The sequence below is a fragment of the Papio anubis genome, chromosome 2 (genome assembly GCF_008728515.1).
Source record: "Papio anubis isolate 15944 chromosome 2, Panubis1.0, whole genome shotgun sequence".
NCBI classification, from domain to species: Eukaryota; Metazoa; Chordata; class Mammalia; order Primates; family Cercopithecidae; genus Papio; species Papio anubis.
The window spans coordinates 54952974-54976330 of NC_044977.1; the positions used below are offsets into that span (position 1 = coordinate 54952974).

The 23357-nt window shown below is 49.4% G+C and overlaps 1 protein-coding gene across 1 annotated transcript in view; it reads right to left on the reverse strand.

Annotated features, from left to right (window-relative positions):
- TTLL3 (tubulin tyrosine ligase like 3) overlaps window positions 1–23357 on the reverse strand; it is a 29152-nt gene that overhangs the window by 3839 nt on the left and 1956 nt on the right. The window contains 9 exon segments of the mRNA XM_009200261.4: window positions 3881–4316; window positions 6035–6278; window positions 7604–7752; window positions 13211–13406; window positions 15070–15168; window positions 16205–16319; window positions 20618–20715; window positions 20852–21020; window positions 23258–23346. Of these exon segments, the coding sequence (XP_009198525.3) occupies window positions 3881–4316; window positions 6035–6278; window positions 7604–7752; window positions 13211–13406; window positions 15070–15168; window positions 16205–16319; window positions 20618–20715; window positions 20852–21020; window positions 23258–23346 (1595 nt within the window).

Here is a 23357-nt window from a genome sequence, read left to right on the forward strand (position 1 = left end):
GAATGAATTAGCGAATACGCAGAGGAAGGCAGAGAGAAGGGTCCAAGGAGAGGGACTCCCTTACAACTCTCAGTTCCTATCAGGCCAAGCTGTGTGTCCTGCCCTCAGCTGGGCTCCAGGAGAGCTCCCTGTGCCTCGCCAGCAACCTGGAGTCAATTGGAGGTATCTTCTGTGCCACTGAAGGATCCTGATCAGAATCTATCTAAACATCAGAATTACTTGGAGCTTGTTAAAAATACAGCTATCCGCCGGGCACGGTGGTCACACCTGTAACCCCAGCACTTTGGGAGGCTAAGGCTGGCAGATCACTTGAGGTCAAGAATTCGAGACCAGCCTGGCTAACATGGCAAAACCCTGTCTCTACTAAAAATACAAAAAAATTAGCAGGTCATGGTGGCAGGCACCTGTAATCCCAGCTACTCGGGAGGCTGAGGCAGGAGAATTGCTTGAATGCAGGAGGCGGAGGTTGCACTGAGCCGAGATCACGCCATTGCACTCCAGCCTGGGTGATAAGAGCGAAACTCCGTCTCAAAAAAAAAAAATAAATAAATAAATAAATAAATACAGCTATTGCCGGGCATGGTGGCTCATGCCTGTAATCCTAGCACTTTGGGAGGCTGAGGCAGGCGAATATCTGAGGTCAGGAGTTGGAGACCAGCCTGGCCAACATGGCAAAACCCCCTCTCTACTAAAAACACAAAAATTAGCCAGCCATGGTGGGCACCTGTAATCCCAGCTACTTGGGATCTAAGAAGGAGAATCACTTGATTCCAGGAGGCGGAGGTTGCAGCGAGCCAAGATAGCACCACTGCACTCCAGCCTGGGTGGCAGAGCAAGACTCTGTCTCAAAAAAAAAAGAAAAATTAAAAAAAAATTCTTTTTAATCAAATAAAAATATAGCTATCAGCACTCCCGAGTGGCCCCAAATGATGAGGGAAAGCTCATCTTTAAAGAAGAATCTCAGCTAATAAATGCAGAAGGAACAACAGAATTAGACATTTGCCATTTTGCAACTCTAATAAAATAGGCAATAATCAAAACTGGTATCAAAACAATTAGATGAATGGATGACAGGAAAATGACAGTCATCTGGACAGAGCCAACACAACACCTTACAAAAAAATTAATTGCAAAGGGGAGATGTAGCTTATAATGGAGAGATCTCGTAACCACCGCTGTAACCCACAGTCAAACTCAGCAGCACTGTGAGACACTGTCAAAGGATGTGCCTTGTGATGCCACATGAGGTACCCAACATCACCTCTGAAGTGCTCTTGGCAAAAATGTTTAACCTGAACCTCATCAAGCTGTCTGACCTAACTTCTAGTTCCTGAGACAATCAGCTAACAAAAGACCAAGGTAAATAACACCATAAGGAAACAATTAGATAAATCCAGAATGTGGGACAGTTCTACAAAACAACCGGCCTGGTCCCTCAAAAGATCAAAACTGTAGTGTCAAAAGGCACTGGGGCTGGCCTAGATGAAAAGAGACAAAAAACCAGTGCAAGGTGTGAGCCTTCACTATGTGCTGGCCTAAAAACAAAAACAAGAACAAATCAGCAATAAAAGACATTTAGAGGGCTTGGCGCGGTGGCTCACGCCTGTAATCCTAGCACTTTGGGAGGCCGAGACGGGTGAATCACGAAGTCAGGAGATCGAGACCATTATGGCCAACATGGTGAAACCTTGTCTCTACTAAAATACAAGAAGTTAGCCAGGCATGGTGGCGGGCGCCTGTAGTCCCAGCTACTCAGTGGGGTGGAGGCAGGAGAATCGCTTGAACCCGGGAGGCAGAGGATGCAGTGAGCCGAGATGGTGCCACTGCACTCCAGCCTGCGTGATAAAGCGAGACTCTGTCTCAAAAAAAAAAAGATGTTTGGGGGACATTTGAAAAATGCAGATGCGTAGTCACCTCCCCAAGCTAGACATCTTGGGTCAATCTCTGGGGGTGGAGCCTCCTGACATCCATACCTTTAGAAGCTTTCACATGCTTCTGGCCTGGGCACTGGCATTGGGAGCACTGCACTACAATGGCACCTTTTCCCTCAGCTTGCTCATATTTTCCTGCCCATGTATTTCCCCATTTACATTTTTTGAAACCAAAACGCCAATATATTAATTTAAGAAATGATCGGGGCCAGGCGTGGTGGCACACGCCTGTAATCCCAGCACTTTGGGAGGCCAAGGTGGGCGGATCATGAGGTCAGGAGATCAAAACCATCCTGGCTAACACAGTGAAACCCTGTCTCTACTAAAAATACAAAAAATTAGCCGGGCGTGCTGGCAGGCGCCTGTAGTCCCAGCTACTTGGGAGGCTGAGGCAGGAAAACGGCATGAACCCGGGAGGCGGAGCTTGCAGTGAGCCGAGATCGTGCCACCGCACTCCAGCCTGGGCAACAGAGCAAGACTCTTATCTTGAAAAAAAAAAGAAATGATCAATAACTGTAATAAAGACGAGGTCACTTAGGTCATGTGATCGGTATGCTCTCTTCCTGTAACCAAACCTTGACAGAAGCTGAATGCTAATCAGAAGCCACTTAAACTGCCACAAGAAATTCTATCCAGAGCTCAGAAAGCTTTGCAATCAATTTTCTGACTGATTTTTTAAAATGCTGTTCTATTTTACAAGTAGACTCCAATCTCTCTTTGAAGCAAGATGAGTGAAATAATTATAATACTACTAATAATAGTAGCTACCAGTAATTGCCTATTACTATACATTCAGGCACTTTACAGGTTATACATGATGAAACTCCTAACCTTATTAGGTAATAACAACATTAGCTAAAACTTAGTAGCATTTACTATGTGCCAGGCACTATTCTAAAGTACTTTACTGGCTGGGCACAGTGGCTCCTGCTGTAATCCCAGCACTTTGGGAGGCTGAGGTGGGCGGATCACCTGAGGTCAGGAGTTCGAGACCAGCCTGGCCAACATGGAGAAACCCTGTATCTACTAAAAATACAAAAATTAGACAGGCGTTGTGGTGGGCACCTGTAATCCCAGCTACTTGGGAGGCTGAGGCAGGAGAATCGCTTGAACCCAGGAGGTGGAGGTTGCAGTGAGCCAAGATCATGCCACTGCACTCCAGCCTGGGCAAAAGAGCGAGACTCAGTCTCAAAAATAAATAAATGAAAATGAAAATGAAAATAAATAAATGAAGTGAGTTAGGTACTATTTTTATTCTTACAGATGAGGAGACCTAGGGGTTAGGAACTTGTCCAAAGTCACACAGCTTGTTGTCACTGAACAGGAATTTGAAACCAAGGAGACGGCCGGGCGTGGTGGCTCAAGCCTGTAATCCCAGCACTTTGGGAGGCCGAGACTGGCGGATCACAAGGTCAGGAGTTCGAGACCATCCTGGCTAACCCGGTGAAACCCCGTCTCTACTAAAAAATACAAAAAAAAAAAAAAAAAACTAGCCAGGCGCAGTGGCGGGCGCCTGTAGTCCCAGCTACTCGGGAGGCTGAGGCAGGAGAATGGCGTGAACCCAGGAGGCGGAGCTTGCAGTGAGCCAAACTCGGGCCACTGCACTCCAGCCTGGGAGACAGAGCGAGACTCCATCTCAAAAAAAAAGAAGAAACCAAGGAGATTCCAGAATCTCTGCTCTTATGACTATGCTATATGCCTCTCTAGAAATATTATCCCCATACACTAATTCATTTTATTCTCCCATTCCCATGAGAAAGTTGGTAATAATATCCCCATTTCAAAGATCAGGAGACTGAGGCTCAAGGAGGTGAGGTCACCTTAGCAGGACCAGGACTTGAATCTGGGTCTTAAACTGGGTCTGACTGCAGAGTCCTATGCTCCACTATGGGGCTGCCTGGAAGAGGGTGCAGACTCTCTGGGGTCCTGCCTGGGCCCAACCTCCTCACCTGCTTATAGATGAGCTCAAAGGCTCCTGTGTCACAGTTGCGGTCCAGCCGCCGGTCAATGACCACGCGCAGGGTGTCAGCTTGCACGCCAGCACAGAGCCGGGCTGTGACTGCCGTGGAGGGCGCCATGGTGGGGCTGGCGTTGATCTCAATCAGCCAGGGCTGGAAGTCCTCCCCGAACACAAAGTCAGCACCATAGAGCTCAAAGCTGGCCTTCCGACACTGCACAGTGTCCTGGGAGGTCTGAAGTGCGTGGATTACAGCATCCTTCATGCCAGGCACGATGATGGTGGACCAAGCATTTGGGGCCCCCATCTCCTGCAGGTGGGCCTGGAACCTCTGGCTGGACCACATGTTGTCTGGGGGAAGCAGTGGATGGCGATGGCATGAGTTCTCCAGGTGCTTCTGGATGGAGTTGTTACACAGGTGCACTGAGCTGGGGTAGAGAGCAGAAAACTGAAGTCCAGGCCCTTGTGTCTCTCCCATCCAAGTTCAGGGAGGACAGGCAAGTCCTGGAACCAGCCCTGGGCCACCCTGCACTATTCAACTGGAGATGGGGCCCTACTGGGAAGGACAAAAAGGACAGAGGCCTGGGCCCCACCACATTCCTTTAGGGCCAGAACTACTGTTATCTCTCAGGGCTGCTCTGAGGGCGCTAATTATGGGGGCCACAGTACTAAGTGCTTTGTGCATAGTCTCAGTTAACCATCTCAGTGTTTGGAAGATAAGAGGGTGGGTAAGGGTATGGCCCCGTCATCACCAGGACGTGGTCAAGTGCCATCTCCACACTAGTTGTGAGACCTTAGGCAAGTCATCTAACCTGCGTGCTCTTCACATCTGCAAAATGAGGGTAGTAACAGTACCCACTTCACTGTTTTTTATTTTTTTCTTCAGACCTGGTGAATAGGAAGTATTCACTGGGTTCTTATGAAGAATAAGATAATGGATACAAAGTGCTTAGCACTATCACATATGAAGCACTCAATAATTGATAGCTATGAATTTCATACTACTGCCTCCATTCTTCAGATGTGGAAACCAAGGCTTAAATAGGTTTTCACATGACCAGAGTCAAACAACTTGGAAGCTGCAGAGACAGAATTTGAATTCAGGCTTCAACAAGGCTTTCTCTCACCCCAGAACTTAACACGACATCTTGGTTTTCAAAACTTCTGACCTCCTTTCCCCTGCTCTACATTTGCTTCCCTTTTTCCCCCAACGACAAATATAATCTTTTTTTTTTTTTGAGACAGAGTCTTGCTCTGTTGCCCAGGTTGGAGTGCAGTCGCACGATCTCAGTTCACTGCAACCTCCACCTCCCAGGTTCAAGCAATTCTCCTGTCTCAGCCTCCCGAGTAGCTGGGACTACAGGTGCCCGCCAACACACCCAGCTAATTTTTATATTTTTAGTAGAGACGGGGTTTCACCATATTGGTCACGCTGGTCTCGAACTCCTGACCTCAGGTGATCTGCCTGCCTCAGCCTCCCAAAGTGCTGGGATTACAGGCGTGAGCCACTGCGCCTGGCCCAAATAATCTTTGAACCTGTTAGATAATTTCACTTGTGTTCATTGCTTGTCTGTTTCTCCCTGCTAGAATGTAAGCCCTTGAGAGCCAGGATCTTGTTTTGTTCACTGCTATACCCCAAGTGCCCAGAACAGTGCATGGCATAAGGTACACACTTGATCAAATCTGTTGGAGGGGCCAGGCACAATGTAATCCCAGCACTAGGAAGCCAAGGTGGGACGATCGCTTGAGCCCAGGAGTTTGAGACCAGCCTGGGCAACATAGTGAGACCCCATGTCTACATAAAAGAATTCAAAAATCAGCTGTGGTACATGCCTGTGGTCTCAGATACTTGGGGGGCTGAGGAGGAAGGATTGCTCGAGCACAGAAAGTCAAGGCTACAGTGAGCCGTGATCATGCCACTGCACTCCAGCCTAGGCAACAGAGTGAGACCACCCCCTGTCAAAAAAAATAAAAATAAAAAATCTATTGGATGCAAGGACAGCTGGCTGGATGAGAGCCCGCCTGCCTGCAGTCTGTGTATGGAGCCTAGCGCTGCTGCGCGAGTCCCCTGCACTGTAATTGCCTGTTTGCTTGCCAGTTCCCCAACTAGGCAGGGAGCTTGTGGGAGGCGAACAGAGGGGCTCACTTGTCCAGGTTCTTCAGGGAGAAGGGCTGTGTGGAAAAGCGGATATAGCTGTTGCGGTAGAACCACACAGTAAGTGGGTTCCAGTCAGTTACCAGGAACCACTGTCTCAGGTCAAACTTGGTGCCAAAGATGAGCAGGGGCCGCTCAATATACTTCTGCACCACCCATTTGCCGTCCTTCATCACCATGGGGTTGCCATTCACCAGCTTCAGCATCTCCTCCAGGTGGTCCATGCATATGATGCCTACGGGGGAAGAGGAGAGTCCAGGGTTGAGAGGTCAAAATGGGCTGGGAAGGGCCAGCTTGTCATGAAGCTCTCATCCCTGCAGACTGATAGAACAAGTAGGTAAGGCAGTCTCCTTAGCAAGAACTCAGTTCCCTTTGAGAAAGCCAGGAATTTGCTAAGGATTTTAAATTTTTCCTAATTAACCAGTTTTGTTTGATTAAATAGGAATATATACATGGCTACAAATTTAAAGTGCTGGGCTTTTTTTTTTTTTTTGGGAGGCCGGAGTCTTGCTCTATCACACCCAGGCTGGAGTGCAGTGGCGGATCTCAGCTCAGTGCAAGCTCCACCTCCCGGGTTTGCAGCCATTCTCCTGCCTCAGCCTCCCAAGTAGCTGGGACTACGAAACCCCACCACCCGCCCGGCTAGTTTTTGTGTTTTTTAGGTAGAGGCCGAGTTTCCCGCGGAGTTAGCCAGGATGGTCTGATCTCCTGACCTCATTGATCCGCCCGTTTGGCCTCCCAAAGTGCTGGGATTGGAAGCAGGCCACGTGCCTGGCCTTTTTTTTGAGACAGTCCACAGCCGCCCTGGGGCTGGAATGCAGTGGCCGCGAGGCCCGAGCTCACTGCAACCTCCGCCTCCCGGGTTCAAGCGATTCTCCTGCCTCAGTCTCCTGAGTAGCTGGGATTGCAGGTGCCTGCCACCACGTGTGGCCAATTTTTGTATTTTTAGTAGAGACAGGGTTTCACCATGTTGGCCAGGCTGGTCTCCAACTCCTGACCTCAAGTGATCCACCCGCCTCGGCCTCCCAAAGTGCCGGGATTACAAGCGTGAGCCACTGCGCCCAGCCAGTGTTGGGCTTTTTAAAAGTATGTGCACCTATTACTTTCCTACCAATAATAAATAGACTATAAAACAAAACAAAAATTAGACAGTACAAAAGGGCATACAATAAAAATTACATCTCCTTGTCCAGGGGCAGCCAACTGCTGCTTCCAGGTCCTTATGGATATCCTTCTGGATCATGTGAGAGCCTACACATGCCTTAGTTTCCCAGGATTGTATAAATTAAAGCATGTTAAGGATTTGGAATCGTGCTTTAGATGTATGACTGCATTTAATCCTCACCTCACAGGTGGTATTATCATCCTCCTCATTTCACAGATGAGGGAACTGGGGTTCAGGGAGGTGATAAAACCTGCTCAAGGTCACGAAGAATATCAGTAGCAGAGCTAGGACTCAAACCCAGGCAATCTGGCTTCAATAGACCTACACTATTAACTTCCTTGGCCTTTACTGGGAGATGGGAGGTGCCAAGGCAGGAAGTAGGAGCTGACCCCCACCTCGTCCGCGGGACTTGGCTCCCGGCTTCACAATCCAGATGTTGCGATCCCCTTCCATGTCTATCTGGGGTACCACGGCCCGCAGCTGCTGCAGGATGTCCTCACAGCGCTGGACCTGAGTGTCGAGGTGCCTGAGTTCTGCCCCTTCGCTGTGGGGAAATGATGGAACTTGGGCAGGGCTGGACCTGGGACATGTGGGTGGAGAGGGCAAGGGGAGATATATTCCACCACCCCCCACTGTCTTCCAGGCAGCCTCGGTCACGCCCTCCCTGCAGATATCCATAGGTCCCTCCCAAGCCTCCGGCCCCACCTTCAAGTCACCCCTGAAATCCTAACCTCCCCAGACTACAGGAAAGGGAAAGGTTGATAAAATTCCATTAACTGCAAACCACCCCCTACTCCAGCACTCCACCTGTGCCACTCCCCTTCCTATTACATTAAAACTGTCTTTGACAGAATTTAATCTTTCCAGTTCCTAATGATAAAGCACCACTATGTGCCAGGCACTGTGACAAGGGCTTTCCATATATTTTCACTAATCCCCTCAAGGCCCTGCCAGGGAAGTATTACTGATACCCCACCCCCTGCCCCCCGACTTTTTTTTTGTTTTGTTTTTTGGAGACAGGGTCTTGGTCTGTCACCCAGGCTGAAGTGCAGTGGTGAAACCATGGCTCACTGCAGCCAGGAACTCCTAGGTCCAAGTTTCAGCCTCCCAAGTAGTTGGAATTACAGGCATATGCCACCACATCCAAGCTAATTTTTATTTTTGGCAGAGATGGGTCTTATTATGTTACCCAGGCTGGTCTTGAATTCCTGGCCTCAGGCGATCCTCCTGCTCAGCCTCCCAAAGTGCTGGGATTGCAGGCATGAGATACCACACCCAGCACTGGTCCCATTTTAGAGAAATGTAAACTGGGCCAGGCACAGTGGCTCATGCCTGTAATCCCAGCACTTTGGGAGGCGGAGGCAGGCGGATCACCTGAGGTCAGAAGTTCGAGAACAGCCTGGCCAACATGGCAAAACCATGTCTCTACTAAAAATACAAAAATTAGCCAGGCATGGTGGTAGGTGCCTGTAATCCCAGCTACTTGGGAGACTGAGGCAGGACAATCACTTGAACCAGGGAGGCAGAGGTTATAGTGAGCCAAGATCCCACCACTGCACTCCAGCTTGGGCGGGTGGCAGAGCAAGACTCGGTCTCAAAAAAATAAAATAAAATAAAATAAAATAAAAAGTAAATAAAAAGTAAACTGGGCCGGGCACAGTGGCTCATGCTTGTAATCCCAGCGCTTTAGGAGGCCGAGGTGGGCGGATCACGAGGTCAAGAGATCGAGACCATCCTGGCCAACATGTGAAACTCTGTCTCTCCTAAAAATACAAAAATTAGCCAGGCGTGGTGGTGGGCACCTGTAATCCCAGCTACTCATTAGGCTGAGGCAGGAGAATCACTTCAACCCAGGAGGCAGAGGTTGCAATGAGCCGAGATCACACCATTGCACTCCAGCCTGAGCAACAGAGCGAGACTCCATCTCAAAAAAAAAAAAAAAACAAAACGTAAACTGAAGCTTTGAGAGTTAAGGGACTTACCCAAGGCCATACACTGAAAGCTGAGTGGTACAGCCAGGATTCAAACTCTGTCCTGTGTGATTCCTCCATGCATAGGTGCTTTTTGGGGTTCATTCCTCTCTTAATCTGCGCCTAATATTGGCTGATACAATGTTAGCCTAATTCCTTTCAAGCACATCTATATCACACCTCTTCTTGCTTTTCTCCCCATCATTTACCCCCACCTGACACATCTGCTTATTTGGTTATTGTCTGAGTCCCCTAACTAGAATGTAAACTCTGTAAGAGCAGCAACATTTTTTGTAGTTGTTCTCTGCTGTAATCCCCATCCCCAAGCACCACACCTGGCACTCAGCAGGTACTCCCTAAAAGTTTGCTCAGTGAATTAACGGTTGGCTCAGCAAGTACTTTGGTAGGAGCCTGCCTCAGCAACTGGGCTGCACAGACAGGGTTTCATGGACAAAGAGTGACCCTGTTCTCTACAGGACAGAAAATGTCCTGAACTAAACCAAGTCACAAAATACACCAGATGGCTACCTCATCCAGACTCTCCCATTTCTTTCCTTCTGAATGAATAGGACGGGAGCCTCCTATTCAGGGGAAGCTAACTCTGTAACACTTTAGCATCTTGAATGTCTCCAGTCATGGAGAACTTTCTTTTTTTTTTTTTTTTTAGACAGAGTCTCGCTCTGTCGCCCAGGCTGGAGTGCAGTGGCCGGATCTCAGCTCACTGCAAGCTCCGCCTCCCGGGTTCACGCCATTCTCCTGCCTCAGCCTCCCGAGTAGCTGGGACTACAGGCGCCCGCCACCTCGCCCGGCTAGTTTTTTGTATTTTTTAGTGGAGACGGGGTTTCACCATGTTAGCCCATGTTGGGATGGTCTCGATCTCCTGACCTCGTGATCCGCCCGTCTCGGCCTCCCAAAGTGCTGGGATTACAGGCTTGAGCCACCGCGCCCGGCCGCGAACTTTCTCTTTTTTAAGGAGGAGGCAGCAGCCATTGGGGCAGTGCCAGGAACAGGTACAGCAAGATGCAGAGGGCTAGGCAAGGTCTCCCAGCAGTACTCACACCTATGTCCTGATAAACTTTTCTGTGGTCCGTAGCATGAAGCATCTGTTCAGTAATCTGTGATGTGGCCCAGGAAAGTATCACACAGGAGTGTAATTTGAAAAAGTATATTCGACATGACAATATGATTTTATAGTTAGTGAAAAGAAAAAAAACAACAACAGTATTTTAATGAAAAGTCAACCTTGATGAAAACCTGGCTGGCTTAGTTCTTAAAATCCAGGATTCAAACAAACAAACAGACAAACAAAAAACTGGGTGGCTTTTTTTTTTTCGAGACGGAGTCTCGCTCTGTCGCCCAGGCTGGAGTGCACTGGCGCGATCTCAGCTCACTGCAAGCTCCACCTGTTGGGTTCATGCCATTCTCCTGCCTCAGCCTCCCCAGTAGTTGGGACTACAGGTGCCCACCACCACGCCTGGCTAATTTTTTTGTATTTTTAGTAGAGACGGGGTTTCACCATGTTAGCCAGGATGGTCTCGATCTCATGACCTGGGTAATCCGCCCACCTCAGCCTCCCAAAGTGCTGGGATTACAGGTGTGAACCACCGCACCTGGCCACTAATTTTTGTATTTTTACAAAAGATGGGGTTTCACCATATTGGCCAGGCTGGTCTTGAACTCCTGAACTCATGATCCACCAGCCTTGGCCTCCCAAAGTGCTGGGATTACAGGCGTGAGTCACTGCCCCGAGTGGATTTGTTTTTTAAAAAAAGTTGAGAAGCATTAATAGTAAATATTGAATGAATTAGGCCAACCAAACAAACAAACAAAAAAACCACAAATTTTTGTTTGTAGGCCCACCAAACAAAAATCTGCCAGGCCTGGTGGCACATACCTGTAGTCCCAGCTACTCAGGAGGCTGAAGTGGGAAAAATCACTTGAGCCTGGGAGGCAGAGGTTGTACTGAGCCAAGATTGCACCACTGCACTCCAGCCTGGGTGACAAAGTAAGACCCTGTCTCAAAAAACTAAACTAAAATAAAATATTGAAGGAATGTATGAATGCTGGTCATTCGTACTGAACCATTCAACACTGTGTACGTCTGTTATATGATGCAATATTTTATGTAATCCCGACTTTAGAGAGATTCCTATAGCCCTCTAGAACCTGCCCCCACACACCAGAAATAAAAAGGACTCGTGCTTCATGACTAATGTTCTAAGTCTCGAAAATTCTTTTTTTTTTTTTTTTTTTTTTGAGACGGAGTCTCACTCTGTCACCCAGGCTGGAGTACAGTGGCACGATCTCGGCTCACTGCAACCTCTGCCTCCCGGATTCAAGCAATTCTCCTGTCTCAGCCTTGGCCTCCCAAAGTGCTAGGATTACAGGCATGAGCCACCGCCCCGAGTAGATTTGTTTTTTTAAAAAGTTGAGAAGCATTAACAGTAAATATTGAACGAATTAGGCTGAGTGCAGTGGCTCACACTACTGAGTGGCTCCTGAGTAGCTGGGATTACAGGCATGTGCCACCAGGCCAGTTAATTTTCGTATTTTTAGTAGAGATGGGGTTTCGCCATATTGGCCAGGCTGGTCTCCAACTCCTGACCTCAAGTGATCTGCCCGCCTCCGCCTCCCAAAGTGCTGGGATTACGGGTGTGAGCCACCACGTCTGGCTGCCTTGATAATTCTTAATTTAAGATGGGTAGCTTTACATTTTCCAGTAGCTAAAGAGAAAGTATTGGGTCACCTAAGTTATTTCCTGACATTTAGAAAAGATGCAATGAATTACTTGCTAATGACGTGGATCTGCTGCTCATGTCATTCATTAGTTCTTCGGTTTCCCCTATTGAGTAATTAAATCTGTCCATTTGTTTCTGTTCTTCAGTTTCCCCTATTGAGTAATTAAATCTGTCAATTTCTTTCCATTACCACCACCCCAGCTGAGATTCCTAGCACTCCCACTTGGCTTCCTGCAGGTCTCAAACCTTGAGCTGTGTCCCCGTTGAGAACAGGGGCTACGCTTCATTTCTGGTACCTGGCACAATGCTTGGCACATTGGAGTTGCTCAAAAAATGCTTACTGTGTGTTCTGCCTTCCGGGCTGTTCTCCCTCCAGTCGCTCCTGCATGCTTCTCCTGAATGGAATCTCCCTAAAGCAGCACCAGGCTCACCTTGATCCTCCCTTCCCCCGCCTGAGAACCTTTCTCCAAAGTGTGTTCAGAAAACACTGCCCCAGGCCAGGCGCAGTGGCTCACACCTGTGATCCCAGCACTTTGGGAGGCCGAGGAGGGCGAATCACGAGGTCAGGAGATCAAGACCATCCTGGCTAACATGGTGAAACCCCATCTCTACTAAAAATATAAAAAATTAGCCGGGCGTGGTGGCGGGCGCCTGTAGGTAGTCCCAGCTACTCGGGAGGCTGAGGCAGGAGAATGGCGTGAACCCAGGAGGCAGAGCTTGCAGTGAGCCGAGATTGTGCCACTGCACTCCAGCCTGGCGACACAGCGAGACTCCGTCTCAAAAAAAAAAAAAAAAAAAAAAAAAAGAAAGCACTGCCCCTCAGGATGCTTGGTGGGAGGCAGGGCAGGGTGGGAGCCTACAGAGAGAGTATACAGGATACACTCTGTAGGCTTACACCACCCAGAGGTTCTGAAGAGTACTGCCCCAGGGAAGCCTCTTTAATTAACTGCTTAATCCAGTGTTTTCCAAATGTGATGGACCACAAAAGCCCTTTTTCCATAAAATCTATTTACTTCCTGGAGAATTAACATCCATACAACACACACTTTGGGCAATGTGCTGTCCATTTGGTGGCACAAGCCATGCTCTTAGAGACTATGCTATGCCAAGAACCAAGAAGAGTGGCCCAGACCCTATCATGGAGGCAGTGGGAGTCCTTGAGGGTTCCCGAGCAGAAGAACAGCAGGGTAAATGAGCGGGAGGCTTGGGGAAGGGGTGGGGGCTGCCCGAGACAGAAAGGGCCTGTCCCTAAACACCTGCCCACAGCCCAAAGTCCCAGCTGCAGGGGACTCACTGGACCACTTGGTAGTAGCGCTGGAGGAAGAGGGACCAGCCCTCAGGGGTGAGGTACAGTGGGGCCTCCAGGTCCTTGTCGATGTCCATGTGGGCCAGGTTGCTAAGGTACTCCTCGCACGCACACAGAGCTTCATCCACAAACTCTGGGGACACCAACACTGGGTTTTTCTCCTGTTTCTTGCGCTGCTTGTCTCCTGCACATAGGGAGGGGCCTGTCACGATCCCATATCCAGGCAGGTAACCTGACACATGCCACAGCCCCCATTGTCCTGAGGCCTGTCACTTACATGCGGCCCAGCACGTACCTAGATAGATCCCTTACTGCCCTGGGATGTGTCACTTAGCTGAGGCTTTGCTCTAAATTCACTGCAACTCTAGCACTTGCCCCTGGCTCCCACTGTCCCAGGACCTGTCACTCACTTAAGACTCTGCCCTAAATGTCCCCAAGTCCTCTGACAGCACCTATAGCCTCTCTGCCCCTGGGACCTGTAAGACACCTGAGGCTCTGCCTAAAATGCACCTGGGAGCCTTGGCCTATGTGAACCCAGTTATACATGAATAGCCCTCCCCCACGTCTGACACAGCTTCTTAAGTCCACACACCAGAAATCCAGACCCACTCCCAGAATCCTGACACAGAGCTACAACCCTTAGCCCACAGAAGCACTAACCTCTGTGTGCACTGTTATTGCACAAGGCCCTGACACACCTGAAAGTGATTACAGAAACTGACCCTTCAGAAGACCCCCATGCACATCCACAGACCTGACTCACCCGGAACATCGCAGTGCACTGAAGACCCTGATATACAGCTGAGGCCCTCAGACCCCTGCAGCCTGACCTATACCATAAAAGCTTAAGCACGGGGTCTCTAGCCACACCCGAGGCCCTTTTGCCCCTTATCCTGGCACACAACCAAGCCTTCCCTGTACGTGACACATGCAAGAGACAGCAATGGGGAGGTCTCCCTCTGGAAGAGGCAGGGATTTTCCTCCTTCCTGGAGAGCTGCCTCTACTTCCCTGAATCCCTCACTGATGGGTCCCTGGATTACAGGACTAGGAGCCTGGAGGCATGAGCTAAATCCAGAAAGGGAAAGGGCAGGCAGTGGTTGGGCTGGCATGCAATGATAGTGAGGGTTCCTCTGTGTCCCCCTCCACTCCAAGCTCTTCCTTATGTTCAGGCCTAAGCTGTTCTCGGGCCATGTGTAAAGCCCAATTTCACTGCTTCCTCCTCCTCAGAGACCTGAGCTCCTCACAGGCAGGGACGGACCATGTCTTCTTAGTCTCCCCTCTCCAGGGTGCTTGGCCACATGCCAGGCCCACGGGAGGGCGGAATGAGGAGTGGATCAACTAACAAATGGATGGGAAGACAAGTGTCTAGGTACCTGGGACAGAAAAATGGATGAGTGGATGGACTGGAGGACAGATAGGTAGTAGACAGGAGAATGGAATAGCAGGTAGGTAGATGGGTAGATGGATCTGTGGAAGGATAGGTAGGCAGGGAGTGGATAGATGGATGGGGAGTATGGAGCTGACGTCAGGTAGATGAATGAAGAGATTAACAATGGGTGACAGGTGGGAGGATGGAAGGATGAATGGAAGTGTGGGTGGGTGAATCGGTAGATCAGAGAGTGGGTAAATAAGTGGGTACATAGGTGAATGGATGAGTGGGTGGATGGATGGATGGATGGATGGATGGATGGATGGATGGATAGATGGGTAGATGTGAATCATACACAGATGTGTGAATGAACCAGTAGGTGGGTGGATGAGTAGATAGGTAGAAGGGCAGATAGGTGGAAGGGCAGATGGGTGGAGGATAAATGGGTGGGAGAGTGGAGGTAATCACAGTACTTACCTGACGCCTCTTCCTCTACTGCCTGGATAGGGTATGACTTCCACTCAGACTTCACCACCAGCTTGAGAACGTTGCGGGCAGCTGTCAGCCAGAAGTCCTCTGCTCCCAGGCCAGGGGATACCCTGCTCAGCCCCTAGGCTTGAGGCCTGTTCTGGTTCCAGAACCTGATCATGACTTGCCCCATTTTGGATCCAGAACCTGACTCTACCTTTTCTGACTCTAGAGCCTGAGTTTAGAACTTGCTCCTGTTTCAGGCCATGCACAGTGGCTTATGCCTATAATCTTAGTACTTTGGGAGGCCAAGGTAGGTGGATCACGAGGTCAGGAGAACGAGACCATCCTGGCTAACACAGTGAAACCCCGTCTCTACTAAAAATACAAAAAATTAGCTGGGTGTGGTGGCGGGCGCCTGTAGTTCCAGCTACTGGGAAGGATGAGGCAGGAGAATGGCATAAACCCGGGAGGCGGAGCTTGCAGTGAGCCAAGATCGAGCCACTGCACTCCAGTCTGGGTGACAGAGTGAGATTCCGTCTCAAAAAAAAAAAAAAAAAAAAGGACTTGCTCCTGTTTGAGTTGTGGAACCAGACCCCAAATCTGACCTGACCTGGATCATATTCTGCCTTCAGAATCTGGCTTGGACCCATTGTCTGATTTATTTCTTCTGTTCATCACCTACTTTTGATACTTATTCTATCCTGAGAACCAGACTATGTCATATTTCAGATTTTGAATGTAATTTAAACCTAGCATAGAATCTGGATCCAAATTCTAACCTGAATTTAGAACATATTGTGGAATTGGAACCTAGTCTGCCTTAGAAACCCAAAGCCTGCAGCCTTTTTTGGAACCCAATTCAACAAGTGGAACTTGATATAAGCCTGGAATCTGTTCTGGATTCCAAACTCAAGGGACTGACCAACTTTTAGAACCTGCTCTAGAATATAAGCCAAGCTACCTGAGCTTTTCTGGAGGTCAGAGTTGACCAAGCTAAGAGGCTCATTAAGGGAGGGCACATTAGGGAAGGATAAGGATTGAGGGTGGAAAAGGAAATCTGCTGGGGCAGACGAGGACATGAAGAGCTTCAGCCCTGCTCCGTCAGCCTGAGGTCCAGGCATGGGGCTGGGGGTCTTCTTACCTATGAAGGCTTTTTTGTCATCCTCAGCCCCCAGGCGGTAGCAGCGTGGGAAGAAGGAATTGGCATCAACCTCATCAAACCACGGCAAATTCCGGAGATTGAGACATAGACCCACCTACGGAGTTAGTGCTGAGAGGGCAGGGCGGGACTGCCCACACTCAGCACACACCCAGACAGCTCAGAAAGACCCCAACTGGATATGCTCTCAGAGCCTTGGCCCCACTTGCAAGGTCTGAGTTGCTCACATCTATCACCATATATTTGCCTGGGCAGCGTCCTTTGCCAAGAATGCCTGACGTCCCTCCTGTCCACCCTTTCACATTTTTTTTTTTTTTTTTTTTGAGATGGACCCTCGCTCTGTTGCCCAGGCTGGAGTGCAGTGGCGCGATCTCAGTTCACTGTAAGCTCCGCCTCCCAGATTCATACCATTCTCCTGCTTCAGCCTACAGAGTAGCTGGGACTACAGGCACCTATCACCATGCCCGGCTTATTTGTTGTATTTTTAGTAGAGACGGTGTTTCACCGTGTTAGCCAGGATGGTCTCGATCTCCTGACCTGTGATCTGCCCGCCTCGGCCTCCCAAAGTGCTGGGATTACAGGCGTGAGCCACTGCGCCTGGCCCACCCTTTCACATTCTTAAAGAGCCGCCAAGGCCAAGCGCAGTAGCTTACACCTGTAATCCCAGCACTCTGGGAGACTGAAGTAGGAGGACTGCTTGAGGCCAAGACCAGCCTGGGCAACATAGCAAGACCTCACCTCTTAAAAATAGAACAAAACAAGAGCTGCTTCTTCTAGAATCCTTCCTAACCCACACCAATAATATAATGGCAGGTCATTATTATAAAGCCCTTCATCCTTGCCACAATCCCAGAAGACAGTCCTTACTGGTATTCTCACTGAAAGATGAGAAAACTGAGGCTCAGAGAGGTGAAGTCACTTGCTAAGAAACCCAGGTAAGGCTGGGCATGATGGCTCATGCCTGTAATCCCAGCACTTTGGGAAGCTGAAGTGGATCACCTGAGGTCATGAGCTCAAGACCAGCTTGGCCAACATGATGAAACCCCATTTCTACTAAAAAATACAAAAATCAGCCAGGTGTGGTGACACGCACCTGTAGTCCCAGCTACTCAGGAGGCTGAGGCAGAAGAATTGCTTGAACCTGAGAGGCAGAGATTGCAGTGGGCAGAGATTGCACCACTGCATTCCAGCCTGGGAGATGGAGTGAAACTCCACTCAAAAAAAAAAAAAAAAAAAAGAAACCCAGGTAAGACAGAATGGGTTCATTAGCCAGATATCTTCTGCTTAGGAGGTTAAGAGTCTGCTTGCTCACTATCATTGGGTTTGGTGATTGTTCTACCTCCAGACCCCTTTGAATGCCGGAGCCCATTTTAGTCACTGTATCTACACATGCCAGATACGGTGCAGGGGCTGGATTTGAACCAGCCAGATGCTGGTCAGACTCCAAATCTTCTGAATTATATACTTCCCCTTGCCCTGAGAACTTCCTCTTACTAACAAGGGCGGGGAGTTGGAGGCTGCCCTGCCTGCTCCTCTAGGGAGCCCACCTTTGTGGTAAAGGAGCCAGCCCGGGCGTAGTGGTTTATCATCTGATCCTTGGAGAGGAAGCGACAGTCGAGCACATCCCGCCGAGTGGTCCAGATGAAGTAGGGGGTCTCATTCTGAACCATGCGGGACTGGGGAGACAGGGAGGAGACAGAAACACAGAGGCCAGTGTGGGTAGCAGGGCCTAAGGCAGCCTCTCCCTGCCCTGCTGAGCAGGGTGGGTGAACAGGAAGGAGAGGATGCTTCCAAGGTGGACTCTAACCCACACATCATCTTTGTGTAAGTCAAGATTTCTCTTCCTCCAGGGCACAGGTGGGCAGAGGCCAAGCCAGCCTTTCAGGTTCCTTTTGGCCTTAGGGATGCCAAAGACTCCCTTCTGCCTCCCTTTGTCACTGCTTAAGGTGTCCTATGAGGCTTGTCATTCTCAGCCCCCAGGCGGTGGCAGCGTGAGAAGAAGGAGTTGGCATTAGCCTCATCAAACCACGGCAAATTCCAAAGACTGAGACATAGACCCACCTATGGAGTTAGCCGCTGAGGAGGCAGGGCCCCTAAGGGTGTCCCCAAGCAGTGACAAAGCTGCACAACTGAATGTCACACTTTGTTCTGGCCCATGGTCATCAGTGACTTGCCCAGGGGCAGGACGGTGACTCCAAGCTGATGGGCACACAGCCTGTGACAAAGGCTCTCTCATGGACCCCATCTCTCTCCATCCTTCCTACAATTCTGGGAGGTGGGATAATTATTCATAACCAATGTCAGCACATGCTGGGCCCTGCTCTAAGCACTTTCCATGTCAGTTCATTCAAGGTTCACCACAATTCTACGTGGTAGGTGCTAAGGTAATCTCTATTTTGCAGATGAGGAAACTGAGGCATAGGAAGGCAAGTGACTTGCCCAAGGGCTCATGAGATTGACCCATATGAAGCTGCCAATATTCAGCCATTCCTGACATAGAGAAATGGCTTTTTTTTTTTTTTTTTGAGATGGAGTCAGATTCTGTCGCCGAGGCTGGAGTGCAGTGGCGTGATTTTGGCTCACTGCAACCTCCGTCTCCTGGGTTCAAGTGATTCTTCTGCCTCAGCTTCTCTAGTAGCTGGAATTACAGGTGTGTGCCACCAGACCCAGATAACTTTTTTTTTTTTTTTGTATTTTTAGTAGAGACGGGGTTTCACCATGTTCCCCAGGCTGGTCTCGAACTCCTGACCTCAAATAAGCCCCCCACCTTGGCCTCCCAAAGTGTTGCGATTACAGGCGTGACCCACCACGCCCGGCCAGAAATGGCAATTTTATATAGTTGACCTCAGTAAGTGGCACTACCAAGATGGAAACCCAAGTACCCTCACCTCAACATGCATGTCCTCCACATCATCACACCCAACTCTTTCAGCTTTTTTTTTTTTTCCCATATGGAGTTATCGCTTGTTCTGTCACCCAGGCTGAAGTGCAGTGGTGCAATTTCAGCTCACTACAACCTCCATCTCCTAAGTTCAAGCAATTCTCATGCCTCACCCTCCCGAGTAGCTGGGATTACAGGTGCCCGCCACCACGCCTGGCTAATTTTTGTATTTTTATTTTAGTTTTGAGAGTCTTGCTCTGTCGCCCAGGCTGGAGTGCAGTGGCGTGATAGCTCACTGCAACCTTCGCTACCCCGATTCAAGCAATTCTCCTGCCTCAGCCTCCCAAGTAGCTGTGATTACAGGCATACACCACTACACCCAGCTAATTTTTATATTTTTTTAATAGAGACAGGGTTTCACCATAGTGGCCAGGTTGGTCTTGAACTCCTGACCTCAGGTGATCCATCAGCCTCGGCCTCCCAAAGTGCTGGGATTACAGGCGTGAGCTACTGTGCCCAGCCTTTATTTTATTTTTTATTTTTATTTTTTGAGACAGAGTCTCACTCTGTCGCCTAGGCTGGGATGTAGTGGTGTGATCTCAGTTCACTGCAACCTCCACCTCCTGGGTTCAAGCAATTCTCCTGCCTCAGCTTCCTGAGTAGTTGGGATTACAGGTGCCTGCCACCACACCTGGCTAATTTTTTTTTGTATTTTTTTTTTCCAGTAGAGATGGGTTTTCACCATGTTGGCCAGGCTGGTCTCGAACTCCTAACCTCAAGGGATCCGCCCGCCTCGGCCTCCCAAAGTACTGGGATTACAGGCATAAGCCACCCCACTCCGCCTCTTCCAGAGCTTTTTAAGTCCTTCCTTCTTACCTTCACTTACCAAGAGCAGAGGAAGAAGGTGAACTATGGGGTTTTTATTTGAAGGGGGAGTTACCATGCATGGAAGCTGTGCTGGCATCTGGTATGACCTAGCAGAGCTCTGAACCACAGGCCAGATGGGACACAGGCCTGATGTGTCCCTCCCGACTCTGCGGCCCTATCCAGCCTTTATTCACTTATTTCTTTTTTAGAGATAAGAGTCTTGCTTTGTTGCCCAGGCTGGAGTGCAATGGTGCGATCATAGCTCACTGCAGCCTGTAATTCCCGGGTTCAAGCGATCCTCCCATCTTAGCCTCCCGAGTAGCTGGGACTATAGGAACATGCCACCACACCTGGATAATGTTTTTCTACCTTTTTTTGTAGAGACTGAGTCTTATATGTTGCCCAGGCTAGTCTTGAACTCCTAGCCTCAAGTGATCCTCCCACCTTGGCCTCCTGAGTAGCTGGGACCACAGGCATGAGCCACCATGCCCAGCTCTATCCAGCCTTTAAAGAAGCAGTTTTTACTACAGATAGGGAAACTGTGGCCCAGAGAAAGAAAGGACTTGTCTGAAGTCACCCAGCTGGACACCAATGCTCTCCCTCTAAGCAGGCAGCCCCTGCTTCATCTTGTCCCCCAGGGCCCTCACCATCAGAGCATGTGTTCCATCTAGGTCATCAAATTTCAGTAAATCATCCAAGTCGAACAGCTGTGGTGGCTGGAACTCCTCATCCTCATCTTCATCCTCTGTGGATGCAGAGGCCAGAGCTGATGAGTTTCCTCTCCCTGCCCCATAGTCCATAAGGCCTCAACCCTGGGACAGTGGGAACCAAAGAAAAGGGACTCAGGAGGGACAGTTGTGGAAAGGGAGGGAACCACTCACCATCCTCAGTGGTGTCACTGTCACCCATCGCTGAGCTATCCAGATCCTTCTGGGGTGGCAGCAGGGTGGGGCCTGAGCGATGGACCATCTTCTTCTCCACCCAGCCCCTCCGGCGCAAGAGACACCGGATCACTGGGTAGCAGCCTTGGATTGTAAAGATCTTCTTCTGCTGCAAGGTGAGAGATGGATACTTCTTCAACAAGTATTGCATAAGTACCAGACATAGGGGATATAAAGGTGAACCAGACAGTATGGACACTGCCATCAGGAAATTTTTATATTCCAGTAGGAGAAATAAACAGACTATAAATAAGTAGAGAAATAAATATGCACGGTAATATTAATAGCAATGGCTACTATTTATTGAGGACCTACTATGTGCTGAGCACTTACATGCATTACTAACAATACATTAAGCATTTTTGTTTTGTTTTGTTTGAGATAGGGTCTCACTCTGTTGCCCAGGCTGGAGTATAGTGGCACAATTGGCTCACTGCACCCTCTTCCTCCTGGGTTCAAGTGATTCTCCTGCCTCAGCCTCCTTGAGTACCTGGGATTACAGGTGTGCACCACCATGCCCAGATTTATTTTATTTTATTTTTTTGAGATGGAGTCTTCCTCTGTCACCCAGGCTGGAATAGCACAATCTTGGCTCACTGCAACCTCCACCTCCCGGGTTCAAGCGATTCTTCTGCCTCAGCCTCCCCAGTAGCTGGGAGTACAGCTGTGTGTCACTACGCTCAGCTAATTTTTGTATTTTTAATAGAGACGGGGTTTCACCATATTTGCCACACTGGTCTCAAACTCCTGACCTTAGGTGATCCACCCACCTTGGCCTCCCAAAGTCTTGGAATTACAGGCATCAGTCACCGCACCCGGCGGCCAAATAATTTTTATATTTTTTGGTAGAGACTGAGTTTCACTGTGTTGGCCAGGCTGGTCTTGAACTCCTGGCCTCAAGTGATCCTCCTGCCTTGGCCTCCCAAAATGCTGGGATTACAGGTGTCAGCCACCTCACCTGGCCAATACTATGCATTTTTATTAGATACTGTTATCTCCATTTTACTGGCTATGAAACAGAGGCATAGAGAAGTTGAGCAGGGTGCCTGAGGCCCCACAGTGGTTAAGCAAAAGAGCAGGGATTTACATCCTGGCAGTTTGGCTCCAGAAACTGCATACTTAATGGGATCCAGAGAAACTACTTAGAAATACATGGCCAGGGAAGGTTGAAAGGAAGCCATGAATGCACAGAACTGGGAAATGGCGATTCAGGCAGAGGGGAATGCATGTGCAAAGGCCTTGAGGCTGGAGAGAGGTCAGAAGGAACTGAAGGGAGACCAGAGTGAGTGGAGCATGGAAAATGATGGGGAAAGCCCCAGAGGAGGTACGCAGTGGCCAGACTGTGGAAGGCCTGCAGGCCTCAGAACGGACTTGGATTTCATACTAAGAGTGTCGTGAGCAAAAAAGGCTAACTGAGGGAGTCTTTCCAGGCTTGGCTTGCTGCTGTATGGCAAAAAGATGAGGGGACAGGATGGAGGCAGACCAGTTAGGAGGCTGTCATGGTTTGCCTATTGAGAGAAATCACAATTACTAAAATGAAAGTGGTTACATCACAGACTGGAGAAGGTGCTAGAGTTGAGAATCGTTTTGGAGGTGGAGATGACAAGTGGTTTTGCTGATGGGATTAGACCTGTGGGTGAAGAAACAGAGAGATGAGATTTCTGGCCTGAGGAACTGAGAGATGGGAAAGACCAGAGACTGGGGAGGACAACAGGTTTGGGCAGGAAAATCAAAGTCTGGTTTGGGACATGAATTTTAAATGCTTGTTAAGTTTTCTGGGTGTAGATGATAGGTAGGGGGCTGGATCGACGGGATGTGGAGTTTGAGGCTGGGCTGGAAGGGGCACAGAGGGGGTGCAGCACACTGACCGGACTCAGCCAAGGACACAGCCAAAGGAGACAGACCTGGGGAAGGGGCCAGGGGGCCACTAATGGCCAAGGAACCTTTAAAGGCCACTGAAAAGCGGCAGCCAAAGAGGGAGAAAGGAAAACGAGGAGCGTGCAGTCAGCCAGCCAAGGGGAAGGGTGTGTGGGGCAGCGGTGTGGAAAGATACAGGGTGCCCAACCGAGATCAAAACAGAAAGGCACTGCTGGGTTTGGCTCCCTGGAACTCACCAGGCACCTTGATTAGAGTGGGACATCACAGGGAACCAGAGTGGACGGAGCCCAGAAGTTTGGTGCTGAAGGGGTAAATGGGGAGGTAGTTGAAGATGGGTGTGGTGGTTGAGGGTTTTTGCTGTTGTTTTTTCTTTTGCTTTTGTTTTTTAAGGATATAAGAAAACAGCGCAGGGAGACAGGTTGAGCCGCTCCCAAGGCCCTTTCTAAGCGCCCCCGCCCCTCCTCTGACCTTGACAGCTCTCTCCACGTAGATTTTGGCGTTTCTGAGCCGGTTCATGTGAGACGCCTTGGAGGATCCTCGCCAGAGGACTGGGAAACCTGCAGAAAGA